Genomic DNA, 19,745 nt, shown 5'->3' on the forward strand with positions numbered 1-19,745 from the left:
AGATTATGAATTAATTAAATAATTCATATTAGATAATACAAAGGGTATTGTGGGAAATCTGGTCATAGTGAATTCGTCAGAAGGCTTTTAACAGGGACTGACAGGGGAAATTAGTACTACAATTGTAATATTAAAATGTAATTGAATAAACAAATTGTACTGTGCTGAAACAATTCACAGCTATTGTAGTACATAAATCTCCTTGAGAATGAGCTCTCTGTGTGACTGTGTGTTGATGTGTTACTGGTGTACATCTGTTACGGTGTCTATCTGTGAAACCCTTCAGTTCTGTTTGTGGTGACTGCTTGATTGATGAGTGCTCTGTAGCCTGAGCTCTGTCCTCTCCCTGCTCCCTCCCTCCCTCCATCTCTCTCTCTCTCTGTCTGTATGATCAGTTGATTGACATGGCCTTCCTCTCTCCCTCTCCCCTGCGTCTCTACAGGCCATTCGCTGCACTCTGGTGAACTGCACCTGTGAGTGTTTCCAGCCAGGAAAGATCCACCTGCGTACATGTGACCAGTGCAAGCACGGCTGGGTGGCTCACGGTAAGAGACGGCCATTTTGGAATTCTGCCGACCTACTAACCAGGGTGATGGGAGTCACAGTGTTCAAGATGATCTGTACAGTAGTTGTAATATGAAATATTATTTAAAACATTTACAAAGAAGATTGTGTGGTATGGTAGGAAATCATTTTAACAAGTGTATAACTGCAATAACCAATAGTTTTGTCATATTAGTCTGTCTCTCTTTTCTCTCTCTCTTTGCCTCTTTAGTCCTGTGAAGTTATATGCTCTCATAAACCTGCCTCTTTAGCCAGAGGAGAGAGCAGAGAGGTCCTGACACACACAGCTGTACTCTCCTTATACAGGGTCACTAAAGAGATCAGTATAACAGGTTCATATAAACGCTTAAAAGGGAAGATTCAATACGTTTTTACCACATCAAAGATTTGATAATATGTTTATTAGATGTTTTTGTTACCATAGAGAGATACCGTTCATCTTTAGTGTTTGTCCTGTGTATGTATTTTATTTAAAACGTTATGTATTTTATTTAAATACTTTGTGTATTTTATTTAAAAACTTTATATATATTTTATTTAAATACTTTGTGTATTTTATTTAAATACTTTATATATATTTTATTTAAAAACTTAAGTGTTTTGGTTCAAAGTCATACCTGTACCTACTATCTTAGAACAATATCCACGAGAGAGACAACCTCATGACTTGTTCAGGGGGAAAAAGGACATGGAGCGAAAGAAAGAAAGAAGATGGAAAGCATAGAAAGGAGGAACAGAGGGGAAAATAAGATAAAAGAAAACACCTGTTTGGCCCAAGCGTAGAGAGGGCCTTCAGCGATCAGCACAGGACCCCATTGAATATTTTTAATCTCCTTCTCTGAACTGTCAGAGGGCCCTTCTCCCCTTCGCTCTCCCCACTTTTCATTTCATCTCGGCATTGGCAGCCACTCTGACAAGCAGTTCTTCATTTTTTATGATGTTCGTGTCTCGCAGAGTGTGTTGTCAGGCAAAGCCCTCGTCAGCGGAAAGGCTGTCCTGGGATCAGAGGAGACAAAACCAGGTGTCATACAGACAGGCGAAGAGAGAAGAGGGGAGGGAGGAGTGGGAGGAAGGGAGGGATGGAAAAAAAGGAGTGAAAGAGAGGGGGATGGAGAGAAAAGCAGGTGAGTGAGGGTAAGGTGGAGAGGTGGTGATGGGAGAGAGGTGGTGACGTGAGAGACAGGGTAGAGGGAAAAGAGACGGGAAGAGACAGGGTAGAGGGGAAGAGATAGGGTAGAGGGGAAGAGATAGGGTAGAGGGAAGAGATAGGGTAGAGGGGAAGAGACAGGGTAGAGGGGAAGAGATAGGGTAGAGGGAAGAGATAGGGTAGAGGGGAAGAGACAGGGTAGAGGGAAGAGACAGGGTAGAGGGGAAGAGACAGGGTAGAGGGGAAGAGACAGGGTAGAGGGGAAGAGACAGGGTATAGGGGAAGAGACAGGGTAGAGGGGAAGATAAGATGCTTACTTACTTACAGTGAAATGCTTAATTACAGTGAAATGCTTAATTACTTACAGTGAAATGTTTCCATACTAACAGTGAAATGCTTCCATAGTAATAGTGGAATGTTTCCATACTAACAGTGAAATCTTCCATACTAACAGTGAAATGCTTCCATACTGACAGTGAAATGCTTCCATAGTAACAGTGAAATGTTTCCATACTAACAGTGAAATCTTCCATACTAACAGTGAAATGCTTCCATACTGACAGTGAAATGTTTCCATACTAACAGTGAAATCTTCCATACTAACAGTGAAATGTTTCCATACTAACAGTGAAATGCTTCCATACTAACAGTGAAATGTTTCCATACTAACAGTGAAATCTTCCATACTAACAGTGAAATGCTTCCATACTGACAGTGAAATGCTTCCATACTGACAGTGAAATGTTTCCATACTAACAGTGAAAGCTTCCATACTAACAGTGAAATGCTTCCATACTGACAGTGAAATGCTTCCATACTGACAGTGAAAGCTTCCATACTAACAGTGAAATGCTTCCATACTGACAGTGAAATGCTTCCATACTGACAGTGAAATGTTTCCATACTAACAGTGAAAGCTTCCATACTAACAGTGAAATGCTTCCATACTGACAGTGAAATGCTTCCATACTAACAGTGAAATGCTTCCATACTAACAGTGAAATGTTTCCATACTAACAGTGAAAGCTTCCATACTAACAGTGAAATGCTTCCATACTAACAGTGAAATGCTTCCATACTGACAGTGAAATGTTTCCATACTAACAGTGAAAGCTTCCATACTAACAGTGAAATGCTTCCATACTGACAGTGAAATGCTTCCATACTGACAGTGAAATGCTTCCATAGTAACAGTGAAATGTTTCCATAGCACTTTGAGGGAGGGAGAGATGGAGAGAGAGACACTGTAGGTGCAAATAGAGATTGAAAGAGAGAGATGAAAAGAGGAGAGACAGAGAGACAGAGACTACATAGAGAAAGGCAGTCAGTTACATTTGATCTCATAGATGTGTTGTTATCTCCCTGGTCTGTTACCTCCCAGAGAAGCCTGGAGACAGGGGGAAACGTGATAGTCATTACCTGGTGAGGCTGGCAGGGTGTGTCTGTGTTTAGGCACCTGCATGTGTGTGTACCTGCAGAGTATATGCAAGAGGGTTTCAGGACGGGATTCAAAGTTAACCATAAAAAAATAGAACATAAACACATTTTCTTAATGTGTGGTGTGTTTAAACGGCTGTATTTCACTGACTAATGAACTGTCATTGAATTAGTATGTCCTGTATGTATGTTTAAGCCTACTCATGTTGATGTGTCCTTGTCCCCTCATCCCAGCACTGGACAAGCTGAGCACGCAGCACCTGTACCACCCCACCCAGGTGGAGATAGTTCAGTCCAACGTGGTGTTTGACATCAGCAGCCTGATGCTGTACGGGACCCAGGCGGTGCCGGTCAGACTGAAGATCCTGCTGGACCGTTTGTTCAGTGTTCTGAAGCAGGAGGAGGTGCTCCACATACTGCACGGCCTGGGCTGGACCCTGAGGGACTATGTCAGGGGTTACATACTGCAGGTAGGCTCTGATACAGACGTGTGTTACTAGAACCGTACTAGCTAAACACACAGGAACACGTAATAGACATTCACAGTGTAATATTTAAACAAGAAGGCCCGAGGAGGTGTGGTATATGGCCGATATACCATGGCTAAGGGCTGTTCATAGAGATATATACCACAGCCCTTAGCCGTGGAATATAGGCCATATACCACAATCCCCCGAGGTGCCTTATTGCTATTATAAACTGGTTACCAACTTAATTAGAGCAGGAAAAATACATGTTTTTCATACCCATGGTTTACGGTCTGATATACCATGGCTGTCAGCCAATCAGCATTCAGGGCTCGAACCACCCAGTTTATAATCAAATATATACACACTTACAAACTGATCACTGAATATGAATACACATGGATCACGTAACATATTTTAGATGTGAATAGGCACTGTAATCATTTACACACACACTCCCAGATGTGAGTGTTTGGGATTCTCTTGGATGTTTAACAAGTCCACTTATTCAGACTCATTGCAGCCTCTATATATGTCACCAAGTGGGCACTGCAAATCACTCTCATCATCGCAGTACTTTTCCAAAGGCTATCTATCAAAGAAACAGTAGCAACAATTGAACGTGTTTAAAAAGCTATCGCTCAATATTTCTCTAATTTTCCTCTTTGTTTCCAACAACTTCCGTCAACAGTGTCCCTCTACAACAACGAAAAACAGAATGAAAAATAGAATAGAAAAATGTCACGCCAGCAGACTATAAAACCACCATTGTACTTACCCCTCCCTCCCATATAATTGCAGTCAGACACATTTCTTAATCAAAGGTAGAGGTTTCGGTCTCTCAAAACCCAAACCAAAGTGTTCCTGAATGAATTAGTTAAGAACGAGGGAACATGTGCTTGTGGTTAGGGTGTTCGGTGGTGTGTGTGTTGTCCAAAGCCAAAAGCAGCGTTGTGGCGGCGAGGCAGACAAGGTACCATGGCTGGGGCTTGTGTTCCACAAAGGAGTGTGGGTAAGTGGAACAGCATGGCTGGAGAGAAAGGAGAGATGGAGGGAGGAGAGGGCAGTTTTGAGGCCTTGTATGTGGAAACAGCTTCTGTGAGTAAACTGCTCGCAGACTTGTCGAACACACAGACACACACACAGAACAATACGCACACAATGGAGATACACACACAAACAAACAGATCCATGCATTCTTACAGGCTTTAGGTTGAGTTGCTGGATTTATTAGACTCAATATACCCAGGAGATTTGATTTAGCGTTGTTTAAAAAATCCATCAAATCGTTGTTTTATCTGTCTTTTTTCTTTTGATATAATTTCATTTTCAATTATTTTGCACTCTGACAAAAAATAACATATTCGTCTTCCAATCCTCGTCCAACCCGTATAGTCTTAGACTGTGAGAAAGACCTCGCCATTGGCTGTCCAAACGTTCCAACTCAGTGTGGTTGGATCAGCTGGTTCTAATAGACTGTCTATCTAACTATCGTTGTTCAAACCGCCCAGCCCAGACTAGTCACTAACCCCCCCTCCAGATCTCTTCAAAAAGGCCTTCAAAGGTTTCGCTCCGCAGCCCAAATTGTCAGTCACTTAAGGACAGTGAGCAGTCGTTGTAGCCTATTAGCCTGTAAGTAGCTATGAAATTCAATCATCTCCCAGCCTCAGGGCAGCCACGTTATGTCTGTGGTGCGTTTATTCTCTCTACCTCTCTCTGTCTGTCTGTCTGTCTCTCTCTCTGTCTGTCTCACTGTCTCAGGGCAGCCACGTTATGTCTGTGGTGGGTTTATTCTCTCTGTCTGTCTGTCTGTCTGTCTGTCTGTCTGTCTGTCTGTCTGTCTGTCTGTCTGTCTGTCTGTCTGTCTGTCTGTCTGTCTGTCTGTCTGTCTGTCTGTCTGTCTGTCTGTCTGTCTGTCTGTCTGTCTGTCTGTCTGTCTGTCTGTCTGTCTGTCTGTCTGTCTGTCTGTCTCTCTCTCTCTCTCTCTCTCTCTCACAGGGCAGCCACGTTATGTCTGTGGTGGGTTTATTCTCTCTCTCTCTCTCTGACTGTCTGTCTGTCTGTCTCTCTCTCTCTCACAGGGCAGCCACGTTATGTCTGTGGTGGGTTTATTCTCTCTCTCTCTCTCTCTGACTGTCTGTCTGTCTGTCTCTCTCTCTCTCTCTCTCTCTCTCACAGGGCAGCCACGTTATGTCTGTGGTGGGTTTATTCTCTCTCTCTCTCCCTCTCTCTCCCTCCCTCTCTCAGGGCAGCCACGTTATGTCTGTGGTGGGTTTATTCTCTCTACAATGCTCCATGGTAGATCCAAGGGAGGAGAGTTATGGGAGATATTGATGGGATTTAAAAACATGTCTTCCTGTATTTAGCTAATGATGTAATAGAATGAAATACACTATGAATATGAAAGGGATTATCAGTGTGTGAACCCATTGAATTGAGAAGGACATTTGATGTTACATTTCATTCAGGGTTTTGATCATTTCAGTCAGTTGATTGATACAGACATGTCAATACTCAGAACCTTTTTCTGCCTTTATTGTCCTGTGAAGTAAATGACATGATCCTTGACATCTGATCATAGGATAGAAAACCCCTCCATGTTCTCTCTCTCTCTCTCTGGCTTTTCACTCAATCATCCTCCTTTCACTCCCACGACACTGAAGTCAACACCCAGATCATGATCTGTTGTACGTGCGTCCGTGCGTGCGTGTGTGTGTGTGTGTGTGTGTGCAACTAATAAACCCCCCCTTACCTCTCACACAACATCTCTTTCCTCCCTCCATCTCTTCCCCACTTTTATTAGACTCTTTTGGCCTGTTTAGAGTGTTTATCCCTCTTTCATTTAGAAAGACAGGGGTTGGGAGAAGGGAAGCAGTGTGTTGTGTTGTCCTGACCAGTGTGTTGTGTTGTCCTGACCAGTGTGTTGTGTTGTCCTGACCAGTGTGTGTGTTGTTGTCCTGACCAGTGTGTTGTGTTGTCCTGACCAGTGTGTTGTGTTGCCCTGACCAGTGTGTTGTGTTGTCCTGACCAGTGTGTTGTGTTGCCCTGACCAGTGTGTTGTGTTGTCCTGACCAGTGTGTTGTGTTGTCCTGACCAGTGTGTTGTGTTGTCCTGACCAGTGTGTTGTGTTGTCCTGACCAGTGTGTTGTGTTGCCCTGACCAGTGTGTTGTGTTGTCCTGACCAGTGTGTTGTGTTGCCCTGACCAGTGTGTTGTGTTGTCCTGACCAGTGTGTTGTGTTGCCCTGACCAGTGTGTTGTGTTGTCCTGACCAGTGTGTTGTGTTGTCCTGACCAGTGTGTTGTGTTGTCCTGACCAGTGTGTTGTGTTGTCCTAACCAGTGTGTGTTGTTGTCCTGACCAGTGTGTGTGTTGTTGTCCTGACCAGTGTGTTGTGTTGTCCTGACCAGTGTGTGTTGTTGTTGTCCTGACCAGTGTATGTGTTGTTGTCCTGACCAGTGTGTGTGTTGTTGTCCTGACCAGTGTGTTGTGTTGTCCTGACCAGTGTGTGTGTTGTTGTCCTGACCAGTGTGTGTCGTTGTCCTGACCAGTGTGTGTGTTGTTGTCCTGACCAGTGTGTTGTGTTGTCCTGACCAGTGTGTTGTGTTGTCCTGACCAGTGTGTGTTGTTGTCCTGACCAGTGTGTGTTGTTGTCCTGACCAGTGTGTGTTGTTGTCCTGACCAGTTTGTTGTGTTGTCCTGACCAGTGTGTTGTGTTGTCCTGACCAGTGTGTTGTGTTGTCCTGACCAGTGTGTTGTGTTGTCCTGACCAGTGTGTTGTGTTGTCCTGACCAGTGTGTTGTGTTGTCCTGACCAGTGTGTTGTGTTGTCCTGACCAGTGTGTGTGTTGTCATGACCAGTGTGTGTGTTGTCATGACCAGTGTGTGCAGCAGGGTGTTGTGTGTGTGTGTGTGTGTGTGTGTGTGTGTGTGTCAGTGCTGCACCATAGAGCCCAAGACACTGAGCTGACAGAATACACCTCAGGCCCTCTGATGCCTCACACTCACACCATGTATTATTTCACACCCACACAGACAGGAACACACCCACACAGACAGGAACACACCCACACAGACAGGAACACACCCACCATGTATTAATTCACAGTCACACAGACAGGTACAAACACACCATTTCTCTCTGATCATCTGCCCGTGTCTAAGTTACAGTATGTTGTGTCAGCTCTCTCTCTCTCTCTCCCTCCTGTCTCTCTCTCTATCTCTCCTGTCTCTCTCTCTATTCTCTCTATTCTCTCTATTCTCTCTCTCGCTCTCTCTCTCTCATCTCTCTCTCTCTCTCTCTCGCACTCTATTCTCTCTCTCTCTCTCTCTCTCTCTCTCTCTCTCGCACTCTATTCTCTCTCTCTCTCTCTCTCTCTCTCTATTCTCTCTCTCTCTCTCTCTCTCTCTCTCTCTCTCTCTCTCTCTCTCTCTCTCTCTCGCACTCTATTCTCTCTCTCTCTCTCTCTCTCTCTCTATTCTCTCTCTCTATTCTCTCTCTATCTCGTGTGTGTGTGTGTGTGTGTATCCAGTGCCAGTGGCACCGTGTAATGTCTGACTGCAGGGGATACAACATGTTGAAAGTCCCAGCCAGTCTTCTGAATATATGAATAATGTTCTCTCCATCCCTCCACTCTCCAGCGTTCACCTGTCTCCACGGTAACACCACTGTCACCCGTAATCACTGTCCGCCCCGCTCCCCGGCCGATTGGGCCCTGCCGCCTGTCACTCACACACACACAGGAACACACCCGCAGGCACAGAGACGACACACACAGTCCTTTGTCAGCACCCGCACTGCTGTGATCTCAGGACCGTGAAGAGAGTGAGGGCTTTTTCTCCACTTTCTCTGTTATTTTCTCTCATTATATCTCCCCTCTCTGTTCATCTGTTTGGGTTGGAATGCTGCAACATAAAGGTGAAGGCTTTGCCCTTAACTTAACACTGTGTTACCAGAAACCAGGTGTAGCTAACCTGTGTGTACTTTAGTGTTTGAGCATATGTGTGTGTGTCTGTCCCTACATACCTAGTTATGTGTGTGTGTTTCATAGTACGGGTGTGTGTGTCTGTCCCTACATACCTAGTTACGTGTGTGTGTTTCATAGTATGGGTGTATGTGTCCATACAACTGTTTTGTAAAGCTCAGAGCAGGATTAGAGGGGTGCATCACGTAGGTTCATCTGGTTCTGCCTTCTGACATTTAGGTTGTTTCCCAACGCCACGCACCTCTCCTTCCCAGCACACAGATTACTGAGCTGATACACCACGACATGCCTTCCAGACACCAAGATAATCAACCTCCTGTCACTTTATTTTGTAGAGTAAACATGACTGTTATCATGGTTATTGTCATGATTATCAACATCAGTACTATCATAATTATCATCATTGTTTTCCTCATCAGTAAGAATATTTGCACATTTGTCATAATTCAATTTTTCCCATCATTCAATTTCCTTCTTTTGTAATCCTACAATTATGATTCTATGAGATATTAATTAATTATCCCAGCAGCAAAGACAAATTCTACTCTCCATCTCAATGCATTATGCTAGGTCACGTACAGCATAAGAAGGGTAAATATATTGTTGAGGCGTGACTAAATATGCGTACACTTTGTAATTTACCATTGTAATAGACTGTTTAAGCAGGAGGAAATGAATCGATAGCATAAAAAGCTCAATAGGTCGTCAAGTGGTTGGAATTGTGATTTGCGAAGTGAGGGGAATTATAAATAACATCAATAACCATTAAAATGAATGATTGTTTTTTTCTTCCTCTCCCTCCTTCTCTCTCTTCCTCTCCCTCCCTCTTCCTCTCCCTCCTTCTCTCTCTTCCTCTCCCTCCCTCTTCCTCTCCCTCCTTCTCTCTCTTCCTCTCCCTCTCTCTTCCTCTCCCTCCTTCTCTCTCTTCCTCTCCCTCTCTCTTCCTCTCCCTCCTTCTCTCTCTTCCTCTCCCTCTCTCTTTCTCTCCCTCTCTCTTCCTCTCCCTCCTTCTCTCTCTTCCTCTCCCTCTCTTTTCCTCTCCCTCCTTCTCTCTCTTCCTCTCCCTCTCTCTTCCTCTCCCTCCTTCTCTCTCTTCCTCTCACTCCCTCTTCCTCTCCCTCCTTCTCTCTCTTCCTCTCACTCCCTCTTCCTCTCCCTCCTTCTCTCTCTTCCTCTCACTCCCTCTTCCTCTCCCTCCTTCTCTCTCTTCCTCTCACTCCCTCTTCCTCTCCCTCCTTCTCTCTCTTCCTCTCCCTCCCTCTTCCTCTCCCTCCCTCTTCCTCTCCCTCCTTCTCTCTCTTCCTCTCCCTCCCTCTTCCTCTTTCTCTCTCTCTCCTAAGGACCTTTGCATGATCTGATCTTCACATTACAGTTAGACACACACACATGCACACACACACACACACACACACACACACACACACACACACACACACATACACACACACATACACAATCAGCAATTATGAACCCGTTAGCAAACAGAATTATATATCGCTATAACCTCTACAGCTGATTCACTCTTAACAATAGCATAGTTAACAATGCACACACGTGAACACACACACATTGCATCTATAGCAATAAGCTAATGAGGCCTAACGCACTGTACTTCTCCTCTCAGTAAACACATTCTTATAGCCACCGTAGGGATACAATTGCTCCCTGTGATCTCATTTTGAACTGTTTTAATTTCAAAAAGTGCTTTAATGACCTTCGCAGTGGTCCTCGCCACTCCACGGCTGTTGTGCAGTAAAATATTCCATTAGGAAATTGTACTGAAAAACCCAGCGGGATCATTACAGACCCAAACCCACACTTCTCTTGCTACTGCTAGATTTTCAGAAAATAAAAGAAACAAAATGGTTGTTTAGTGGAAACTGTATTGTCTGTATTGTCTGTATTGTCTGTATTGTCTTGCTGACCTTTTCATTTTCCTGTTGCTTTTATCGGTGGTTATTCTCACCATTACATGTCATCATCAGTATGGACGCCTGTTGTAGCATCATATGTACCAGACGTGTACCAGATCACATCCCCTAGCCAGACGTGTACCAGATCACATCCCCTACCCAGACGTGTACCAGATCACATCCCCTAGCCAGACGTGTACCAGATCACATCCCCTAGCCAGATGTGTACCAGATCACATCCCCTAGCCAGACATGTACCATATCACATCCCTTAGCCAGACGTGTACCAGATCACATCCCCTAGCCAGACATGTACCATATCACATCCCCTAGCCAGACGTGTACCAGATCACATCCCCTAGCCAGACATGTACCAGATCACATCCCCTAGCCAGATGTGTACGAGATCACATCCCCTAGCCAGACATGTACCAGATCACATCCCCTAGCCAGACATGTACCAGATCACATCCCCTAGCCAGACATGTACCAGATCACATCCCCTAGCCAGACGTGTACCAGATCACATCCCCTAGCCAGACATGTACCAGATCACATCCCCTAGCCAGACATGTACCAGATCACATCCCCTAGCCAGACGTGTATGAGATCACATCCCCTAGCCAGACATGTACCAGATCACATCCCCTAGCCAGACGTGTACCAGATCACATCCCCTAGCCAGACGTGTACCAGATCACATCCCCTAGCCAGACATGTACCAGATCACATCCCCTAGCCAGACGTGTACCGGATCACATCCCCTAGTCAGACGTGTACCAGATCACATCCCCCAGCCAGACGTGTACCAGATCACATCCCCCAGCCAGACGTGTACCAGATCACATCCCCCAGCCAGACATGTACCAGATCACATCTCCTAGCCAGACATGTACCAGATCACATCCCCAAGCCAGACGTGTACCAGACCACATCTCCTAGCCAGACATTTACCAGATCACATCCCCTAGCCAGACGTGTACCAGACCACATCTCCTAGCCAGACATGTACCAGATCACATCCCCTAGCCAGATGTGTACCAGACCACATCCCCTAGCCAGACATGTACCAGACCACATCTCCTAGCCAGACGTGTACCAGACCACATCTCCTAGCCAGACATGTACCAGATCACATCCCCTAGCCAGACATGTACCAGACCACATCTCCTAGCCAGACATGTACCAGATCATGTTTCTCTCATTCATTCAATATACAATATGATAACATTCCATCACTACTGTGATGGCATTTGTCACAACAATCTCATTCTGCTTGTATCATCCAGTATTTATTTGGGTACATTTAGTCATCATGGTAATCCCTACTGAACATATTCATCGCAACATATAGAAGATCTGTTTCCCTTATGAACATATGTGTGTGTTCCTCAGAGAGCTCCTCATGGCTACCTCAGTGTATCTGGCTGTGAACTATGCTGGCTGTATAGTAGGTCTCCCCTGACGCGCTGACTGATCATCACACCTCTGTTCTCCTCTCTTTTGTTCTGATCTCAACCCAAAGACTTATCAGCAAACATCCACATGAACCACACACACAACATACACACACACGCTAGGCTTTTGAGGACAACTCCTCTCAACTCCTCTCCTCAGAATACTGTGATTAACTCGGCTCCCCCCACACCCTGGCTACATACATGCCAAACCTCCCATACCCCCCCCCCCAATCCATGCCCAATCCAAAGCAATGTGTGAAAAATCACGACTGCCAGTCGTCGGGGGCCCTATCTCCCTTTCTATCTCTCTCTCCCTCTCGCTCTCTCTCTTTCCTCTCCCTGTCCCCCCTTTGCCAGGTCCTTGGCTCAACCCCTCAGTCTCTCCATCCATCTCTCCCTCGTATGGTTCCAGAGCAGGCCCTGTTAGTTGGCCCGCACCCCCCAGCACCAATGGAGACCAGATGCCTTTGGTTCTCTCTCCGCCTGTCACCGCTCCACTCCATCCCGACAGATGGAATTCCTATCAGTCTGGCCCTCTCTCTCTCTCTCTCTCTGTCTCTCTGTCTCTCTCTGTCTCTCTCGATGTATCTCTCTCTCTCTCTCTCTCTCTCTCTGTCTCTCTGTCTCTCTCGATGTATCTCTCTCTCTCTCTCTCTGTCTCTCTCTCTCTCTCTGTCTCTCTCTCTGTCTCTCTCTCTCTCTGTCTCTCTCTCTCCCTCTCTCTCTGTCTCTCTCGATGTATCTCTCTCTCTCTCTGTCTCTCTCTGTCTCTCTCGATGTATCTCTCTCTCTCTCTCTCTCCCTCTCTCTCTCTCTCTCTCTCTCTCTCGATGTCTCTCTCTCGATGTTCCTTTGCCTACTAAGAGAGAGAAATATTGAGAGAGAGAGAGAGAGAGAGAGAGAGAGAGAGAGAGAGAGAGGAAAACAGAAGGGAGAGAGAGAAGGCCTAGTCAGCCAGCCAACATGTGGGCCCAAGCCCAGGTTTTTCCTGAGCGACATTCTCTGTAATGTTCTGTCCTTGTAGAACATTGGGCTTCCTCCCCCTTTTATGAGATGCGGTTTTCCTGACTCCACCGCGCTTCCAGGAGACCCAGATGGAACCGCTAACACACACACTACACTGCACACAAACACACACACCTCCAATACGCTCCCAAACACTCCTCCCTCGTCCTCCTTCTATATTTCCTCGTTCCATCTCTCAGGGACAGAGGGGTAAGGGGAGGGGAGGTACAATGAGGCTGTTTTATTCAAATACCTGACATCTGGGCGCAGCAAAGGAATTTGTTAGAGGGGTAAAACCCGTGGCGCAAAGCAGGGGCCAGACTACCCAATATGCTACTTCCTGATTTATTTAATGAAGGATGTCCTCTGGCTAAACCAGCTGATGCGATTAACAAGGAGGAGAGAGAGAGGAATGAACAGGGAGCCAGGGCCAGCCACCACACGCAGACCAAACACACACAATAACAAATACAGACTCATAAACACACCCTCACCCACACTGGCTACCAAACACACACAATAACAAATACAGACTCATAAACACACCCTCACCCACACTGGCTACCAAACACACACAATAACAAATACAGACTCATAAACACACCCTCACCCACACTGGCTACCAAACACACTCAAACACACCGATTTTCATAAAGGGGACTATTTTGTTGTTATTATAATGTAATTACATGTATGGAAGTGGTTATTACATGGATGAAGTCGTAATTGTATAGTATCCCCTAGAACCAGTACATGTGTCAGATACCCAGTACATGTGTCAGATAACCAGTACGTGTGTCAGATAACCAGTACGTGTGTCAGATACCCAGTACGTGTGTCAGATACCCAGTATGTAGATCAGATAACCAGTACGTGTGTCAGATACCCAGTACATGTGTCGGATAACCAGTACGTGTGTCAGATAACCAGTACGTTTGTCAGATAACCAGTACGTGTGTCAGATAACCAGTACGTGTGTCAGATACCCAGTACGTGTGTCAGATACCCAGTATGTAGATCAGATAACCAGTACGTGTGTCAGATAACCAGTACGTGTGTCAGATAACCAGTACGTGTGTCAGAGAACCTGTATGTGTGTCAGATAACCAGTACGTGTGTCAGATAACCAGTACGTGTGTCAGATACCCAGTACGTGTGTCAGATACCCAGTACGTGTGTCAGATACCCAGTACGTGTGTCAGATACCCAGTACGTGTGTCAGATAACCAGTACGTGTGTCAGATACCCAGTACGTGTGTCAGATAACCAGTACGTGTGTCAGAGACCCAGTACGTGTGTCAGATAACCAGTACGTGTGTCAGAGACCCAGTATGTAGATCAGATAACCAGTACGTGTGTCAGATAACCAGTACGTGTGTCAGATAACCAGTACGTGTGTCAGAGACCCAGTACGTGTGTCAGATAACCAGTACGTGTGTCAGATAACCAGTACGTGTGTCAGATAACCAGTACGTGTGTCAGACACCTAGTACATGTGTCAGAGACCCAGTATGTGTGTCAGATAACCAGTACGTGTGTCAGATAACCAGTACGTGTGTCAGATAACCAGTACGTGTGTCAGACACCTAGTACGTGTGTCAGATAACCAGTATGTGTGTCAGATAACCAGTACGTGTGTCAGATACCCAGTACGTGTGTCAGATAACCAGTACGTGTGTCAGATAACCAGTACGTGTGTCAGATAACCAGTACGTGTGTCAGACACCTAGTACGTGTGTCAGATAACCAGTATGTGTGTCAGATAACCAGTACGTGTGTCAGATACCCAGTACGTGTGTCAGATAACCAGTACGTGTGTCAGATACCCAGTACGTGTGTCAGATAACCAGTACATGTACTGGTTGTTCCTGCAGGGTCTGGCTGAGGCTCTCAACTGTGATAGAATAGGAATGTTTTTCTAATTTGAGTCAGATTTCATATTTGACTCGTTTTTTCCTCCCCCTCTCCTTCTCTCTGTCTCTCACTCTGTCAACTGGAAGGTCATCCTATCTTCCATCCCTCCATCCCTTGCCTGAGAAACTTCCATTTTAGGTAGTCACGCTGCATGCAATTTTTCGGGACGTGATCTTCTTAACCCACCTCTCCTCCTCCCTCTTCCCTCCTCCTCCTCCCTCCTCCTCCTCCCTCCTCCTCCCATCACCTCCCATCACCTCCCATCGTCTCGTAACCTGTTTTCTGTTATCTCTGGCCTGATGTCTCGGTCGGAGAGCGAGATGGACGGGGCGAAGCGATTCCTAAGGTGGAGGAATTTCTTCTCCGTCATATGGTTATGATTTTCAGGAGGGGGGGTGGGGGACGTCAGGCTAGATTTGAGTTTTAAGGCTTAGGGTTGGCTCAGAGTGAGGAGTTGTTCAGCTCCAGGCAACATCAAAGGGGCCGGTGCACTGAATCAAGGTGATTTCTACACACACAATATGTGTCCCCGCCAGCTGCCCCAGTGCCCATGGTCTTATGGTTTCATTCCTTTTCGCTTTCACACGCTCCTCAGACAGGGTCAGAGATAGAGGGATGTGACTTGAGGCTGGAGGACTCGTGTGATGGAGGAGACCTCATTAGTACTAGACACCGTACTCTCCATTGATACTGTATGTGCTGTTAGCAGAAGCTCTTCACACCTGAACGAAGTTCGATATGACACACCGACCCTGTTCGTTGTATCACTGTAATTGTAATTCCAGACCAATTCCTTCCCCTTATAACCTATATAATACAGATGAATATTGATCCAGAATGTATCCAGAATGTATACTGTTGTATGTAAGTGTGAGAATTCTCCCTGTCACTTTTCCCAGAGCACCTCAGAGCGGACTACAGTAAAGTAGGTAGGTCTTTACATCAAGGGCCTAACATCAGTGCTGCACATGCCAATCCATAGTCCCACTCTCCAATCCCAGAACCAAGCTTCAAATGGATTCAAGCTGGGGGGGGGGGGGGTTATGCGCAGGTTACATCGTATGAAGGAATTTGGGAAGTAATTCCCCTTATATTGGATTTGGACCAGATTCTGACTCTCTGCCACAATGGAGCTTCAGCACGGCCCCATAGCCTGGGAGAGAGAAACGAATGGTGATAAATGATGTGAAACCATTTAGATGTTATTCAGCGTTATCTAATAACACCTCGGCTATGATGTGACATCAGGTGGAAGTGGAGGGAAAAAATTGCACCTCACAGTAAAAAGAGTTTCTTTGAGGGCTTACAAGTGAAATTATCTACGTTTTTAGCAGTTAGACGCTGTGATCTTCTCAGCCCTCTCTGTGTGTTTGTGAGAGTGTGTGTATTCGCGTGTGTGTGTATTCGTGTGTGTGTGTGTGTGTGTGTGTGTGTGTGTGTGTGTGTGTGTGTGTGTGTGTGTGTGTGTGTGTGTGTGTGTCAAAGCGTTGGACAGTCAAATCTGGGCCATTGTAAACATCTGCTACATCCCTTGTAAAGCAAACAGTTATCTTGATTTCTTATAATGACAGGTATAGTCAGATCACACTGCTGGTTTCACGAGCACCACTGATCATTGGTGTGTGTGGTGTGTGTGGTGTGTGCCTTCATTAGCCTGCCCAGGGGCCTGAGGTGAGCCCAACGCAGGCCTGCCATTGATCCTGTTAGCAGCAGAGGGCTGGGAGCACATTCAGGTCACGGCTGTAGTGCCGCTCTGCTCCTCTCCTCCGCTTTGATGCAGCTAGATTCTCTTCACATCACGCCCCCCTGACACACAGCTCTCCTCTCTCTCTCTCCATCACTCTCTTTCTGTCTTCATGTCCTCCTTTTATTTCTCTCATTCTGTCCCTTGTTATCCGTCCCCTCGTTATGCTGTTTCACTCTGTCTTTTATCTTTCGCTGTCCTCTCCTTCCGTCTTCTCTCGTTCACTCCATCTTGTTCTCTGGTCCTCTCCTGTTCGACCACTTCTTACTGTCCACTGTCCTCTCCTTCCGTCTTCTCTCGTTCACTCCATCTTGCTCTCTGGTCCTCTCCTCTTCGACCACTTCTTACTGTCCACTGTCCTCTCCTTGCATCTTCTCTCGTTCACTCCATCTTGCTCTCTGGTCCTCTCCTCTTCGACCACTTCTTACTGTCCACTGTCCTCTCCTTCCATCTTCTCTCGTTCACTCCATCTTGCTCTCTGGTCATCTCCTCTTCGACCACTTCTTACTGTCCACTGTACTCTCTCTTTCATCTCTCTCTGCCCTCCTTTTCTCTCAACCCTGATTACCTCCTGCAGCCCCCTCCCTCCCTCAATCCCCCCCTTCCTTCCCTCCCTCTCTCTCTCCAGCTGAGGAAGGATTGCTGAGGTTATCTGTGTGTGTACTATTTAGCTTTCTGTGTTGTTGTTTTAACTCCACCTCCATGGATCCACCCCATGTACAGCACAGGGACACAGAGAGTTACTCTCTCTCTCTCTCTTTCACTCCTTCATCTTTGTCCTCTCCCTCCCTCTCTTTTTTTCTCTTTCTCCCTCCGTCTCTCACTTCTTCACTTTCCTTCTCTCTCCCCAACAGTCCCTCTGGCTTAGTCTCTAGTCTGCTCCATGAATGTTTAGTATCTCATGGTGTTTTACTAGAGGTCACACTCCCATACTCTAGGACACACACACACTCTGCGTGGGCAAAAAGACCTGCATTCAGTGGGAAGCTTCCTCTATTTCTCTCTCTCCTGTTTCTATTTCCTCTGTCTCTCCTTTCATCCCTCCAGCCCAGCAATACAGTCCTAATTGGATAATGATGGCCTGCCACACCATAGAGGACGAACAACAAGCCAGTCAATTGAAAACCGATAACACAAACATTTATTTGAAGGAATGATCTCTCGACACTTAGTTTGATGTATTTTATGTAATCATCTACAGCAGGGGTGTTCAACTCTGACCCTAGGAGGTCCGGAGCCTGCTGCTTTTCTGTTCTACCTTTCCTCAAAGAAGTTTACTGGACGTGTCCCTTCAGAATTTTCCGGGAGTCCCACAACACGAATATTGCATCTGCGTCCTCGATTATCCAAGTCGCCAATGTGCTCCGCCATTTCGCGCACCTGTTTCTCCAGTGCTTTTATCTTAGCGTCCATAGATGTAGTTGAAGTTTCCACTGCAGCAATTCTTCCTTCCGCCTCACAACCCTCTGTAGTTCAGCTGAATTGCCTGCTATTGCTTCCAAGACCGTTCTTATCTTAGCATCGATCACTTTAGTAATGTTATCAGTCATCTTTTGAATCACCAGGTCCATTGTGCCTGGATCCGCAACGGTGTTAGCTTTACTAACATTAGCTAGCTCCTCCTGCACATCTACAGGGGTGGTGGTTTTGGTCGACTTCTTAGTAGTTCTGTTGGGCATGTTGTCTGAGATTTTTGCGAAATAGCCGTCAAGACTCATTATATGGTAACTTATTTAGCCAATTCTACCACTTTTTCAAGCTAGAATATTAATGTAAAAATATACATTTACGAATGCCACGAGAGCTCGCTGAAACACTGTGTTCTCTCTACGGCGCCATTTTGTCCCCCTTTTCTGTTCTACCTGATAATTCATGGCCCCACCTGGTGTCCCTGGTCTAAATCGGTCCCTGATCAGAGGGGAACAATGACAGAAAGCAGTGGAACTGGCTTCCAGTTCCAGAGCGGCCGGTAGCCTAGCAGTTAGAGCGCTGGGCCAGTAACTGAAATGTCGTCAACAAGGAAAAAACTGCCGATGTGCCCTTGAGCAAGGCACTTAACCCTAACTTGCTCCAGGTGCGTTGTACTACTATGGCTGACCCTGTAAAACAACACATTTAACCGTACCTATCCGGTGTATGTGATAATACTTTTGTTTTAAACATCATAATATAACATATATTTTTTATTTGTTTTGTCAGTATTTTTTAGTACAGTGACAGCTGTGGATGCCTAAAATCACAGAGCAGGGTTTTAGTAAGGGCCTCATTACTGTAAACCTCCTCATGGGACCAGGCATGTAATGGGCATGTATTTCATCATCCTCATCAACTCATCTCCCCCACATTTACATGCATGGTGGTCACATTCATATTAGCAGAACTCTATATCAACCTAGCGGGGGGATCCCACAGTATATTAGTACTGTAAACATGGTCAAATTGAAACCCATTCATACTCTATGGTGGATAGATAGAGTGTTGAACTGGGGCATCAAATAAATGTGTTGGGAGGGTTAATGTGGCACAGGGAGCGGAGTGAGGATGGGGAAATGATGTATTTAACATACATGGTAGATGGTCAGGTCTCCTAGCCCCCCCCAGGGGACCCAAGCGGTGGGTTTGATCAAGCTGAGCAGAGCCTACCTCTCTCCAACTCCCAGTGCTACCCCCTCCACCCCCTGAGCCCATCCCCCTTGCCCAAATCCCCTAAGACAGGGCCAACTTCAAAGCCACGCAGACAATCCTACAGCTTTATCCAAGATGCTGGTTGGATTCGCGCTGCTCTGTGTATTCCCACCTCTCTCTGCACTTTCTACACACACTTCTACACACACTTCTACACACACTTTCTACATACACTCTCTCTCTCTCTGTCTCTCTCGCTCTCACACTCTCTCTATTTCGCTCCCTCTTCTCTCACTCTCTCGCTCTCACACTCTCTCTATTTCGCTCCCTCCTCTCTCCCTCTCTCTCTCACACTCTCTCTCACACTCTCTCTCTGTCTCTCTCGCTCTCACACTCTCTCTATTTAGCTCCCTCTTCTCTCCCTCTCTCTCTCTCTCTCCATCCATAGCTGAGTGAGGGGTCCACCAGCCTACCCATGATCCTCCTCT

The 19,745-nt window shown here is 46.1% G+C and overlaps 1 protein-coding gene across 1 annotated transcript; it reads left to right on the plus strand.

The window, feature by feature from the left end:
- Positions 1-421: 421 nt before the first annotated feature.
- LOC116367783 (zinc finger protein basonuclin-2-like) lies at positions 422-3,696 on the plus strand (the record flags this gene model as incomplete). Its single annotated transcript, XM_031818958.1, has 2 exons — positions 422-545; positions 3,383-3,696. Coding segments are annotated over 2 exons (390 nt in total), but the record flags the coding sequence as incomplete, so codon positions are not given.
- Between the last annotated feature and the right edge of the window lie 16,049 nt (positions 3,697-19,745).

Source organism: Oncorhynchus kisutch, unplaced genomic scaffold, assembly GCF_002021735.2.
Source record: "Oncorhynchus kisutch isolate 150728-3 unplaced genomic scaffold, Okis_V2 scaffold1740, whole genome shotgun sequence".
Classification (NCBI taxonomy): Eukaryota; Metazoa; Chordata; class Actinopteri; order Salmoniformes; family Salmonidae; genus Oncorhynchus; species Oncorhynchus kisutch.